Source organism: Equus przewalskii, chromosome 17 (assembly GCF_037783145.1).
Source record: "Equus przewalskii isolate Varuska chromosome 17, EquPr2, whole genome shotgun sequence".
In the NCBI taxonomy this organism is placed as follows: domain Eukaryota; kingdom Metazoa; phylum Chordata; class Mammalia; order Perissodactyla; family Equidae; genus Equus; species Equus przewalskii.
Genome location: NC_091847.1, coordinates 18,521,387 through 18,535,130, shown reverse-complemented (window position 1 = coordinate 18,535,130; position 13,744 = coordinate 18,521,387). Strand labels below are relative to the sequence as shown.

General features: G+C 39.4%; 1 protein-coding gene across 2 annotated transcripts in view; it reads left to right on the top strand.

Moving 5' to 3' along the window:
• The first annotated feature begins 2,926 nt into the window (after positions 1 to 2,926).
• The window catches only part of MAP3K19 (mitogen-activated protein kinase kinase kinase 19), a 58,902-nt gene continuing 48,084 nt past the window's right edge, over positions 2,927 to 13,744 (top strand). For both annotated transcript variants that reach the window (XR_011528712.1, XM_008531612.2), the window contains exons 1-2: positions 2,927 to 3,202; positions 8,334 to 8,529. Coding sequence is in view for 1 of the 2 variants with exons in the window: in XM_008531612.2 (XP_008529834.2) it covers positions 8,356 to 8,529 (174 nt within the window). In the remaining variant the exon portion in view is untranslated. The remainder of the gene's footprint in view (positions 3,203 to 8,333; positions 8,530 to 13,744) is intronic.

The window sequence follows — 13,744 nt, the reverse complement described above, 5'->3', positions numbered from 1 at the left end:
TCCTTTTTCTCCTCAAAGCGCCCCCGGTACATAGTTGTATATTTTTAGTTGTGGTCCTTCTAGTTGTGGCATGTGGTATGCTGCCTCAGCGTGGCTTGATGAGAGGTGCTATGTCTGCAACCAGGATCCGAACCGGTGAAACCATGGGCTGCTGAAGCAGGGTGCGAGAACTTAACCACTCGGCCACAGGGCTGGCCCCAGGTGGTTCATTTCTTGTTGTTGGGTTTTAAGAGTTCTTTGTATTTTTTGGGTACCAGTCCTTTATCAGATATATGTTTTACAAAGATTTTCTCCCAGTCTGTAGCTTGTTGTATTTTTTAACGGTCTTTTGCAGAGCAGAAATTTTTAATTTTATTGACTTTCAGCTTATTAATTAAGTTAATTATGATGATCCATTTTGAGCTAGTTTTTGTGAAGGGTGTACAATCTGTGTCTAGATTCATTTTTTGCATATGGATGTCTAGTTGTTCCAGCACCGTTTATTGAAAAGACAATTGTTTTTCCATTGAATTGCCTTTACTCCTTTGTCAAAGATCATTGACTATATTTGTGTGGGTCTGTCCCTGAGCTCTCTATTCTGTTCCATTAATCTATTTGTATATTCTTTCACCAGTACTACACTGTCTTGATTATTGTAACCTTATAGTAAGTCTGGAAGTTGGGTAGTTTTAGAATCGCCCAACTTTGTTCTTCTCCTTCAATAACGTGTTGGCCCTTCTGGATCTTCTGCCACTCAATAAAAACTTTGGAATCAGATCAGTTTGTCAATATCCACAAAATAACTTCCTCAGATTTTGATTGGGAGCGCATTGAATATGTATATCAAGTTGGGAATAAGCGGTATCTTAACAATATTGAATTTCCCTGTCAATATTTCTTGATATTTACCTGGAATATCTCTTCATCTATTTAAGTCATCTTTGATTTCTTTCATCAGAGTTTTGTAGTTTTCCTCTTTTAGACCTTGTACATATTTTGTTAAAAGATTTATACCTAAATATTTCACTTTTTTGGTGATCATGTAGATGGTACTGTGTTTTTAATTTCAAATTCCAATTGTTCATTGCTGGTATATAGAAAAGCAATTGACTTATGTATATTACCTTGTATCCTGCTACCTTGCTGTGATTGCTTATTAGTTCTGGGGATTTTTTCTTTAGTCTTTGGGATTTTCTACATAGAAAATCATGTTATCTGTGAACAAAGACAGTTTTATCTCCTCCTTCCCAATCTGTATACCTTTTATTTCCTTTTCTTGTCTTATTGCATTAGAACATCTCATACAATGCTGAATAGGAGTCAGGAGATGGTACATCCTTGCCTTGTTCCTGATCTTGGTGGGAAAGTATCAGGTTTCTTACCATTAAGTATGATGTTAGTTGCAAGTTTTTTGTAGATGTTCTTTGTCAAGTTGAGGAAGTTCTCCACTATTCCTAATTTGTTGAAAGCTTTTATCATGTATGGTGTTAGATTTTGTCAAATGCTTTTTCTGCGTCTATTGATATGATCATTTATTTCTTCTTTAGCCTATTGATGTGATGGATTACATAAATCAGTTTTTGAATGTTGAACCAGCCTTGCATATCTGGAATAAATCCCTCTTGGTCATGGTGTATACTTCTTTTTATGCATTGTTGGATTCAATTTGTTAATATTTTGTTGAGGACTTTTGAGTCTATGTTTATGTCAGACATCTGTCTTTAGTTTTCCTTTCTTAAAATATTTTTGTCTGGTTCCTGTAGTAGGGTAATGCTGGCTGCATAGAATGGGTTGCAAAGTAGTTCCTGTGCTTCTCTTTTCTGGAAGAGATTGTAGAGCCTTAGAATAATTTTTCCTTAAGTATTTGGTAGAATTCACCAGTGAAACCATTTGGGGCTGGTGCTCTCTGTTTTGGAAGGTTATTAATTATTGACTCAATTTCTTTAGCAGATATAGGCCTATTCAGATGACTTATTTCTCCTTGGAGTCTGCCCCGTGTACATGTATTTCAGCAATCAGACAGATTTGGGCAGAGCGTTTATATGCAGAATTTGTGGCTCCCATCTGTGGCTCTCCACCTGCCCCACACTTTCCTGATGCTGTTGTTGGTTGAAATATATCCCCTATTCTTCAACCAGTAAGACTGTGGGTCTCTACTTGAGTACTCTTGCTTGAGTACCCCCAAAGCAGTACCAGAGGGGCCTTCCCTAGGGGTTAAATGCTGTAAAAAATGGAAATGACCCAGTGTTGTTTACTTCCACCAAGTGATGACTCCTCTTCAGTTTCTGTCTTATTTTTTTTGCTCTCTGGTACCTTCAGGTAGTTGTTTTTTAAATGATTTTTTTCCAAAAGGAAAAAAAATATGGTCTAATAAGAATTACTTCACCATTACTAGAAGTGGACCCAGCCTCCAGTTTATTTTCCATACATCAACCAGAGTGACCTTCCAAGAAAAAGGATATCAGACCAGGCCAGTTTCCTGTTTAAAACCTATCAATGGCTTTATATTGCCCTTGGAATGAAATTCAAACTCCTCACTGTGGCCTGCATGGTCCAGCACATTCCTGCTGTGTAAACCTCATATGCTACCACTTTTTCCCTTGATCAGTATGCTTGAGTCACGTCATCCATTTAGTTCTTTGAACAAAGCTTAAAGGTTATTGGGAGCAATCTGTTGGATTCTTACTCTGTAACCTATGTTCAGATTTGGAAAGAGTCCTTCTGGCACATTTTACAACAATTACAAAGGTATATTTTCCTGGAGAAAATCTCAGCGGGTAAGGTGATAACGGCAATTGTGCCAACCGTGGAAGTGCGCAGGGGTCCAACTCTTTTGAGCACTTAAACAGCAACTTTGAAGAACATACAGCACTTGTTTTTCTTCCTGGATGAGATTGTCCTGCTTTCAATTCTCCAAGCTAAATGCACAGTGGATGGTTGCCTGGGTGACAGCCCGTAAACTAAGCAGTCTCTTTGTAGCTGACTGAAGAGTTTGCGAGCGCAGAACAAGCTTTATTTTTTTAAAAAAATACTTTGGGCTGTGAAACATTGGAAAACAACCAAAGAAGAAAATTTAAATCTATGCTGCTGTAAATGGATCCCTTGTTGAAGTGTGGGTTGACAGCTGTCCCAGTAATCAGTGCCACAGTGCATTAGGCTGATTGCTGTTTGGTTTGGTGTTTCTTCAGCACTCTACCAACTCCCTCAGCTAAACACACCGTAGGTAAGCCCAATCTCTACTTTTCATCATGTTTTGGATAATACCATATGTTGCAACGTTTTTCCTCCCCAAAGGATGTCCCAGAGGAGGAACATCAGGTAAACTGATAGAAAAAGCTGTGTCCTAATATCAAATAATTATATCCTTGGCTGTAGAGTTGTTGTAATAAGCTATTTTTGACTTTTCAAAAATTGAAAGAATCCCTTCCAATACTTTGTGGAAATGCTTCTAGACCACAGGCTCAACTGGTAAGAGCAAGAAAAGTATATAAAAATACTTCCTTCCGTTGAATTTTATCCAGGGACCAGTTTTTTATTTTAGTTTAATCACCTAAATAAATGTTAACTTTACATGGTATAAACCTTCTTGTAACCACTCAGCATTGTATATATGTGTTCTTGGCCATATTTTCTCAACATAAAAGGGGATTCCCATTGCTTTATCTTAATTACATCAGATTCCAAATCAAACGAACAGTGTAATAAAAAGATCTACTTTGTTTTATAAGTAGATTAATCATACATACAATTAAAGATAAAAGGAACTGGGCTTCAATAGATGCTAAATTGGAAATTCCTGTGGAATGAACTACTATTGCTTAAAAATCATTGATCAAAACAATCCCAAAGGGAAAATTGAGAAAAGCTTTCTTACAAAAAAGACTTAAAATGGAAATGTAAAGATTGCAGATCAGAAGAGGAAATGAAACTCACTAATAAAAAGCAATGTGGGTCCGTCCATGTTAATTGAAAGAGTGACCCATGTATAGGGGCTTGGCTAAATGTCGATTCAATCTTGATTGTCTTCCTCCAGTCACTACTGACCGTGTGAGACAATGGATGACCAAACAATGACCACACTACCTAGTATTGAAGTGATTTCATTTGAGAACTTTCAGGTTGCAGTTTGGTTTAAATCTTAATTTTTATTTAGATGGTAGATACTACTTGTGAAATGCTCTCACTTAAAGGTTACATTAAAGAATTAGACCACAACTGCATAACATACATTGTCATTTCATTGCTAGGGGTAATAACCTTGGAAAAAAATACCTTTGAGGTTTTATTTCCACTTTATGAATAAACTGGTGATATAAATATTTATTTTTTGCCTAGTTGTTATTTGAATATCCAGTTTTCGGCTTTATTGAAGGTCAAGTTTTAATTAACCTCTGTTTCTGAAAGCATTTCTTTTACCTGAAATGATATTGCAAATACGTTTGTATTTTCAAAAATAACTATATAAATCCAAGTTGCAAAGCAGTTTGTTGGGACAGATATGGATACTAGTTAACTAATTTCATTTGCTCCTTCAGCCCCTAGTAGAGTTCCAAGTACGCTGCTTACTCAATGCTAGTGATTAGGATAATGATTATTATCATTATTATTGACAGCAATCAACCAAATACATGCTTCCCTCGGAAGAGCTTAAAGAAAGCAGTCAGGCACTACTAACGGGAGTGTAAATTGGGACAGCCATTCTGGAGAACAATCTGGCAGTACTTAGTGAAATTAAATACACTTGACCCTTTCACCTCAGAGAAACTTTTGCACAGTGACTAACAAGGCCTGGGCAAGGATATTTATCACAGTGTCATTTGTTGAGTGGGAAGTTGGAGGTAACTTGGATGTCCTTCACCAAGGGAAAGGATAATAAAATATGATGAATGCATACTATGTGGCTACTAGGAGCAAACAACCAGAGGTACCCATAAGTACAGGGCTAAAGCTTAAAAACAAAGTGTTAAATTAAAAACTAAGTAACGAGACCTATAGTACAATATCATTTACGCCAATTTAAAACATGCACAAGCACATAACAGCACCATACGCGTTGTAAAGATATACACATATCTGAGTCTACCTCTCAGGCATGTTGGATTGGATTCCTGTGAAGCAGAGGGGAGTGAGAGAGGGCATCAGAGCTGAAGGGGGAAAAAATAAAACAAGAGGAAAGCTGGATGCCGCCCAATACTGCTAATGAGGAGTATGATTAACCCAACTCCCTCTACCTAAGGTCCAAATGAGAAAATGAAAACAGGCCCATTTTAAAAATGTTCTTTTAAATACTAGTTGCATTAAGTCTTTTTGAGCAACTAGCAGCCACATCTGTCCAGTATGAGATCCCATTTTGCCGATGTCTGTGCCTTGTTTTCCTCATCTGTAAAATAGGAATGGTAATAATAATGTTCTGATGGTGGTGTTTGGGATTAAATAGATAAAATATACGTAAAGCATTTACATAATGCTTATATAGTATGGCACATAGTAAGCATTCAATAAATGTTAGATATTATTGCTGTTATTATATTATTGTTATTATGCGACATCACTCTGAGCAAGGGTAGGGAAAGACTTGAGGAATTGATTCTCTATCTCAATTTATTCTCTATTAGGAATTTGGGAAGAAAACTAGTATTTATCCTAGGAAGTTTAAACAAAAAGGTATAAGTGGTAATGAAAAATGTCAATTAGGAAATAAAGTGAATTGCAAGAAAGATTGTGAATTGGATTCTAATCACTAGGTGAGTGTTTCCAGATGTTGTCTAATGACTGGAATCCCCTGATTGCTTGAGGGAAAAGACGGTGCATCCTGGAGACAGTGAAAAGATCAGTGGTTGCCAGGGATTAGGGAGGAGTGAGGGATGACTAGGTGGAGCACAGAGGATTTTCAGGGCAGTGAAACTACTCTATATGATACTATAATGGTGGATATATGTCATTATACATTTGTCCAAACTCCCAGGATGAGTAACACCAAGAGCGAACCCTAATGTAAATCCTGGAATTTGGGTGATAATGACGTGTCAATGTAGGTTCATCAATTGTAACAAATATACTAGTCTGGTGCTGGATGTCTGTAGTGGGGAGGATGTGTGTGTGTGGGGTCAGGGGGTATATGGGAACCCTCTGTGATTTCCATTCAATTTTTTTGTGAACCTAAAGCTGGTGTAAAAAATAAAGTCTATTTAAAAAGAGTTTATTAAAAATTTTTTAATTAAAACAAAAAGAGGGGAGAGTCCCCAGACCTACTAAATCAAAAGGAACCTGGAATCTTTATTTATAACAAGAGTACAGCATAATTCTTATGCTCCAGCTGGTTTAGGAAACTGCATTAAGCTAAGGCCACATTTCTTTTAAAAGGAGACAAGACACCCTCCTTACATGCTGGCTCTATCATCGACTCATCTATTATTCTGTAAAAGCAAATACCTGCCTCCCTCAGCATCTGGTCTTCCCCAGTTGCCCAACCACATCCTCTTGGACCCATCTTTCATTTTCTGTGGCCAATCAGTCACAAATCCTGTTAAGCTTTACTTTCAAATTTTTATTTCTGTCTTTCTGTTCTCTATCATAATAATCTTCCTGAGGTACTAATGTTCCTAAAAGGCACTACTCAGAACTCCCCAGGGGCTTCCCAATCTGTTCAGAAGTAAAGCGTAGATTCCCTTCTGATCCAGTCTCTCCTCATTGACCTCGGGTGTAGGCCTTTGTTCACGCCCTTCCTCTAGTCAAAACTGCCCTGTCTCCTTCACTCTGGCTCTCTATATTATTGATACCTTTCTTTTCGTGGAGTGCTCCAGCCCACATGGCCATCTCATTTCTATAACATCTGCAAGATTCATTATTTGTTTTTTGCTTTGACACTTAATCATGCATTTTCTTTCTACAAGAAAGAAAGTGTCTTCGTTATTTTATATTATGTTCTATTGTGACAGGTCAATGAAAGCTCCTGAAGGACATATAGTATCCTCTTAAATGAATGGATGGATTTATCAAATAGTACCATTTCTGGGGTTAAGTATATGTTCTCTTTGAGAAAGAAGACTCTTTGTAGTCTGGCCTATGAATTCAGAAGGCATTTCTGTGTTTAGAACATTTAAGACCAGTTTTAGACTTTGTTTATTGTTTATTTTTCTTAGTGTTTCTCCACAAAGTTGTACTATGAAATGGGCCTGTTATTCTTTTGCTTTCAACCAAATGCCAGTTCATTGCAAGTAAATTGCCCACTCAATGTAATAGCATGTGCCCACATACAATGATTATGGTGTCAGGAGCTGAAGTTGGAATATAGAATCTGACAAAGGATTTTGTGCTGTTTCCAACAGCCAGAGGCTCCATGGAGGAGGTAGTTTGGAGACTTTAAAAGTTGAAATTTCAGAGATATTTCAATGATTTTGAAAACTGAGATGGGATATTTAAAATTAGGACTTTTCTGGAAAATCTAAAATGGTGGCTACCATGTTCTTCAGTGACTCACACTGGGCTAGAATTATGGAGGATTCAGTAGTGGAAGGCACGGAATGTCTCCACTATTGAGGAGTTTACAAAATTGTGGAGGAGATAGAACTTTCATAAATAAAATAATTATAGAGATTTCAATAAACAGCACTAAAGAAAATAAAACCCTCCAAGAATTTTCACCAATACAATGGGCCAATGCTTTGTATATAGTATTTCAGATCCTCACCAACCATTTGAAAAAGGGATTATCATTTCCATTTTACAAATGAGGAAATGAAGCTCAGAGAAGTTAAGTGACATGCTCAAGGTTACACAGTTGGTAGTCTGTGGAGGAGGGATTTGAACCCAGGTTCTGTCAAACTCTAAAGTCTGTGCTCTTTCCATTCTGGTGTTGATCCATCCTTTCTTCTCCTGTACCACAGCAGATCTTGAAAAGTGATGGTAAAATTATTATTGTTCCTAATTTAAACATGTGTGCAAAGAATTAAGACTGATGCAATTATGGGCTTTTCCCTCTTTTCAGAATTGTCTTTAAAACTGTCAGAAAATTTTACACATAAAAGAAGGAAACAGGGCCTGGCCCCATGGTGTAGTGGTTAAGGTTGGCATGCTCTGTTTTAGTGGCTTGGGTTTGGATCCCAGGTGCAGACCTTCACCACTCGACAGCCGCGCTGTGGAGGCAACCCACATATAAAGTGGAGGAAGTTTGGCACAGATGTTAGCTCAGGGCTAATCTTCCTCAGCAAAAAAAAAAAAAAAAAAAAAAGAGAGAGAGAGAAAGAAAGAAAAGAGAAGGAAACAGGTCATGCTAAAGATAGAATATGTTACATTTGAACCACCCACTACTTTGTTGGTTCTCATTTAATTAAATTATTCCTTTTCTCTTGAAGGCAATTATATGGAACTAGCAAAATGAATAAAAATAAACTGATTCATGATTTCCTGGAAGTAGTTTCAAGAGGAGACGTGGAGCTCATCTGTGACCATATTACTAAAGTCCATTCCATCCTCGGAAACCTTGACTTTCAGCATCCAAAGACTGGAAATACACCTCTCATTATTGCAGCAGAAGAAAGCCTAACAGAGGTAACATGTGGTGTCCTGGGGCCCATGAATAGTCTTCTAAGCTAAGGATTCCAAGAATGAGATGTATGAGAATAGCATAATTGCTTACCTCCGTGAAAGGATTTCTGAAGGTACAAAGTGAGGGGGTATTGCGGGGGTACTGGAGGGAGAACTAGGAGACTCTAAGTAATCTAGACAATTGCCTTTTTTTTTTTTTTGTGAGGAAGATTAGCCCTGAGCTAACTGCTGCCAATCCTCCTCTTTTTGCTGAGGAAGACTGGCCCTGAGCTAGCATCCATGCCCGTCTTCCTCCACTTTATATGTGGGACGCCTACCACAGCATGGCTTGCCAAGTGGTGCCATGTCTCCACCCGGGATCTGAAACAGTGAACCTGGGGCTGCCGAAGTGGAACGTGCGAACTTAACTGCTGCACCACCTGGCCAGCCCCAACCATCACCATCTTTATTCATTCCCTCACTCAGTCAACAGATATTCCTGCAATACCCTAGGCAATATGTTAGACTTCATGTTGGATACAAAGGTGAACCAAACACAGATGTCACTCTCGAGGAGCTTATGATCTAGTGGGACGACATAATGGAGCCTGAGCTTTTCCCTCCTTTCCCACTCCTCACCCCTAGTCCTATCAGTACCTGGAAATTTGTTCCCTGCTCTAACAAATGCACATAATCCTGAAAATAGAGACATAGGAGTAAATAAATAATAAGACAAAAAAGGGCGGGAGATTGTCCTCCTTGTTCTAACTGTATACCCAGCTACCAGCAGAGTGCCTGGCACATCTAGGTGCTTAGTTGATATTTGTAAATGGATAAACTAATGAATAAATAATCCATTTGACTCTCACTGACAGTTTATACCATTGTGTATAGGAACTTTTAAGATCCTTTTTAAGAATGCTGGTGAAAGTGGTAACAATATGAGCACTCGGAGTTGGAGAGAGGCAGCAAGGAGGAGGCTTCAAGGGGATTAGAAACGGGCTTAGAATGGGGAAACTAGGGTGAAAAAGACAGACTTCGCCTTGGCCTGCAAAGAGGAAGTCTAGGGCAATTCTATCATCCATAACAGCCTTGGCCAGTGACTTGACTGCTGACCTTAATGCCTTTCAGGGGTGAGGTGGTATCATTGATAACTTCAGCTAAAGTCAGGTACAAATCTTGTTCCATCTTTTTTAATTCCATGACTCCTGTGGTAGGGATAATTGTCCACGGCGGGGCACAAAAATGACAAGTCAGCTCTTCCTCTGGGAAGCCCCTCCAAGTAACCAATGGTAGCTTCATTTTGGGAAGAGCTCTGCAGTCATCTGAGTCATCTACTGACGGTATTTTCTTGAATATTTGAAGATCTTTTATGACTACCACTAAGGCATAAGTCACCATGTTTTCAGGAGAGATGCAAGTTAGTGTCAGGTTTCCACCAAGAAGTGTAGTCCTGGGGGTTAAATGCCTGATCCATGGAGACCCCTGGGGGATCAGGCATTCAGTTTTGACACAAGCCCACTAACAAGCTGATATCTGCTTTTCAAAAGTGATGTACCTAGTAGACACGTCAGGGAGGCAACAAGTCCAAATTCCCAAGGAACGCCTCTGGGAGGAGACTGCCTCCCTTCTCCAGAGGCTCCCAAATTGGCAAAATTATCAGTCACAGAGACTCAAAAGTGTCAAGGACTCCATAGATACTAGCACTTCTCTACATACTTGCTGATGATGATCAGAAAAATCCTCTCTGACACATAACGGGATTGGGAAGTATGCACACATAATACGTTAATTCCTATGATACATTCAGATAGAGAAAGCACAACAGTACATTGAGTTGGCCCGAACGGTCTCACCCACAGACTCACATCAACTTTCCTTTCCCACTGTGAACTTTGCCTAAACCCCATTATCTGAATTCAGACACCTCCTTCCCCTAAGAGACTGGGCAGGATGGTGACTTGGGAATCTGAATCCAAGAGAGCCATAGAAGTTTGAATCTCCCCCCTCCTCAAAGTTCACCAATATATTCGCATGGGTGGCTATGACCTTCAGTCCCTCTTTGAGGACAAGGTGTCCTTGGCCCCACTCTTAACGATCTTTGTCCCTAAACCAGCTGAGGTCGAGGTACAGGGGGAGAGAAGGGTTAAGAGCGTGCGGGAAGAGAGTGGTTCCAGGCCAATAAGCAAGGCACATTTACTTTTGGTTTCCAGAAGCATGGAGGCTTCTTACTGCTTAACCAAGTGAACTCCCAATGTTTTGGTCCACACAAAGTCCTATATCAGATGGCAAGGTCATTATTACTGATAGCATCTATTTAACTTAAGGAATCCCTTGACTCAATGGCCACAGCCACATTGCTTTCTGACTGGAGCTGCAAGGTTTGCAACCTTGGTTGACCCAGGGTTAAACTTTCACCAGCAGGGCTTTTTTTAAAGGATGCTACCTGAATCTGAATCATTTGCTGACCCATTGTCATGATAACATCTCTTAAATTTCACCTAGTTTTAATTTACGTTAAACTAGGCTAGGGAAGTTTTCCAAGGCAGTAGGGCTGATCACAAGAATTTGTCTAGATTTCTCTGCGACAGTTTCTCTTTCTCCAGTGGGTCACCTTCATCAGCATTGTAACCCAATTCAGGCCAGTAAGAACCTGAACACTAGTTAATGCCTCATCTATATCTGTGGTTTATCATGGGAATTTATCCGTCTGAGGGAAATCTCCCCAAAAGGACTAAAAGTTTCTTAAAGTAGCTAAAACCCATTGCAAAAAATTCTTACCATCATCATTAAATGGATCTAAGGTTTTCAGTAGGAAGGGCTGAGATATAAGTTAAGTATTATCATCACTGTTCCTTAACAAGCATTGTGCATCTCGCCACTCGCATCCCAAATGAACCGCCAAAGTTTAAAGTTTGCCTGATTTTTGCCCTGAATTTTCCTCCTTTCATGCTCAGTGAAGATATGCATCTCTGTAACTGTTGTCTGAAGAGGAATAGAATCTTCTGGCAACCCAGGACAAATCTTGGTGTTATTTATTACAATGGCATGGACCTGAGTCTGACTGCTGCATTGGTGAGGAAGGTACCGCCCACAGAAGAGTTATCAAAAACCAGGGAACAGCTGTTTTTGAACTTATTTCCTGGTACTCAGCCTGTGACTACCTCCCAGTTTCTTCAGTAGTCATTGAGTCAGAAAAATGGAGGATCGTTTATTGCCCAATGGACTATAAAATTTGGTCAACATATTTGCTACCATTTCCCATGAACTTTCCTTAAATTGCATTTAGCAGACCATGAAGCCCTCATTTTTCCTCTGTCATTCTGTCTCCCTCATCACCTCATCTTTTACAAAAATTGTCAACTGTGAAGCATCTGAGATTTTTCCTTACTTGCAAGCTAATAAGATAACCTATCACAGTTTCAGAGTCTGAAAAAACAAACAAAACTCCTGCATCAGAGAAAATGACAGTTTACTATTCACAATAGTAATAGCCAGAGTATCAGCATTTGCTTCATTTCCCTGAGCCTCAGTTTCCACAGGGCAACATGAAGAGGTGATACCTACACATACAGTGAGATGAATTATAAGAGAGGAACGCTGAGTTTAAGGAAGCTGAATCTTTTATAATGGACAGTAAACATATCTTCCCAATGCTCCAAAGGAAGACACTATCTCTGTCTTCCAAGGTTGTTCACTATACAAACATCTTTGAAAACATAGTCTAGAATGAAGGCAGTCAGTGCCTCTGCTCACAAGACTTACAGAAACACAAGTTTCTGGAGAATTGTCTTTCAAGAGCCCCTCTAAAGAATGTTCTACTGGTCAATCCCCACTGTCTCAACTTTCTCACCTCTTCAAACTACTGCAGTCTGCCATCTTTCCCCACTACTCCATTGAAACTGCTCTTGCCAACATGACCGACAATGTCCTTGGTCACTTGCAGCTCCTAGAATCATTGGACATCAATTTTTCTTGAAATACTTTCTTCTATTGGCTTCCTTCTGGTTTTTCCCCATGCCTCCCTGATAATATCTCTGCAGTCTCATTTATGGACTCTTTCTGCTCATGCATTAAATATTGGTGTTCCTCGATAATGTGGGGATGGCTCCTAATTCTGTAACTTAGCCTGCATCCCCCACCTGATTTCCTGTATATATAGTATGTTGAGCTTCCGACTGTATATCTCCGCTTATATGTCACAGACATCTTAAACAGAGTATGTCCAAATTCTCTTCACCATTTTTCTCCCCAAGTCTAATCTTCCTGAGGAACACCAGCAGTAGTGTTTCCTGTTTTACTAAATGGCATCACCATCTATTTAGCTTAAATCATTCGTTCACTCATTCATAAAATATTTATTCATGTGATAAGATCTCTTGCCCTTGTAGACTTACATACTAATGAAGGTAAAACACAACAAATAAAGAAACAAAAAGCACATAATTAAATTACAAACTGCTATTAGTGCCTTGAAGAAACCAACAGAGTAAATCCTTTTTTGATAAGGTGGTCAGGAAAGTCCTCACTGATGTGGTTACATTTATGCCAAGACTAAAATAATGATAAAGGATGACATTTGTAGAGCAGTTGGGGCAGAGGGAATAACACAGACAAAGGCTCTTGGTTAGGAAAAAACTTGCATATTTGAGGTACAAAATGGCGGCTAGAGCTTGCAGAGGGAGGGGGAGGAGTGGCACAAGATGAGCCTGGAAAGGAAGGCAAGGGCCAGATCACGTAGGGGCGCAAAAGCATGCAAAGGAAAAGCAAAGGAATTTTTAAAAACAGCTTTCTTGAAATATAATTCACATGCCATACAATTCATCCATTTAGAGTGTGCAATTCAATGATTTTCAATATATTCACATGAATGTGCAATCATCATCACAGTCAACCTTAAAACATTTTTATCACCTCAAAAGAACGCCCCACCCTCCCAAAAAAAGAAGAAGAAGAAAAAAAAAGAAACCCTAGGGGCTGGCCCAGTGGCGCAGCAGTTAAGTTCACATGTTCTGCTTCAGCAGCCCAGGGTTCACAGGTTCAGATCCGGGGTGCAGACATGGCACCGCTTTGCAAGCCATGCTGTGGTAGGCGTCCCACATATAAAGTGGAGGAAGATGGGCACGGATGTTAGCTCAGGACCAGTCTTCCTCAGCAGAAAGAGGAGGATTGGCAGCAGATGTTAGCTCAGGGCTAATCTTTCTCGGAAAAAAAAGAAAGAAAGAAAAAGAAACCCCAT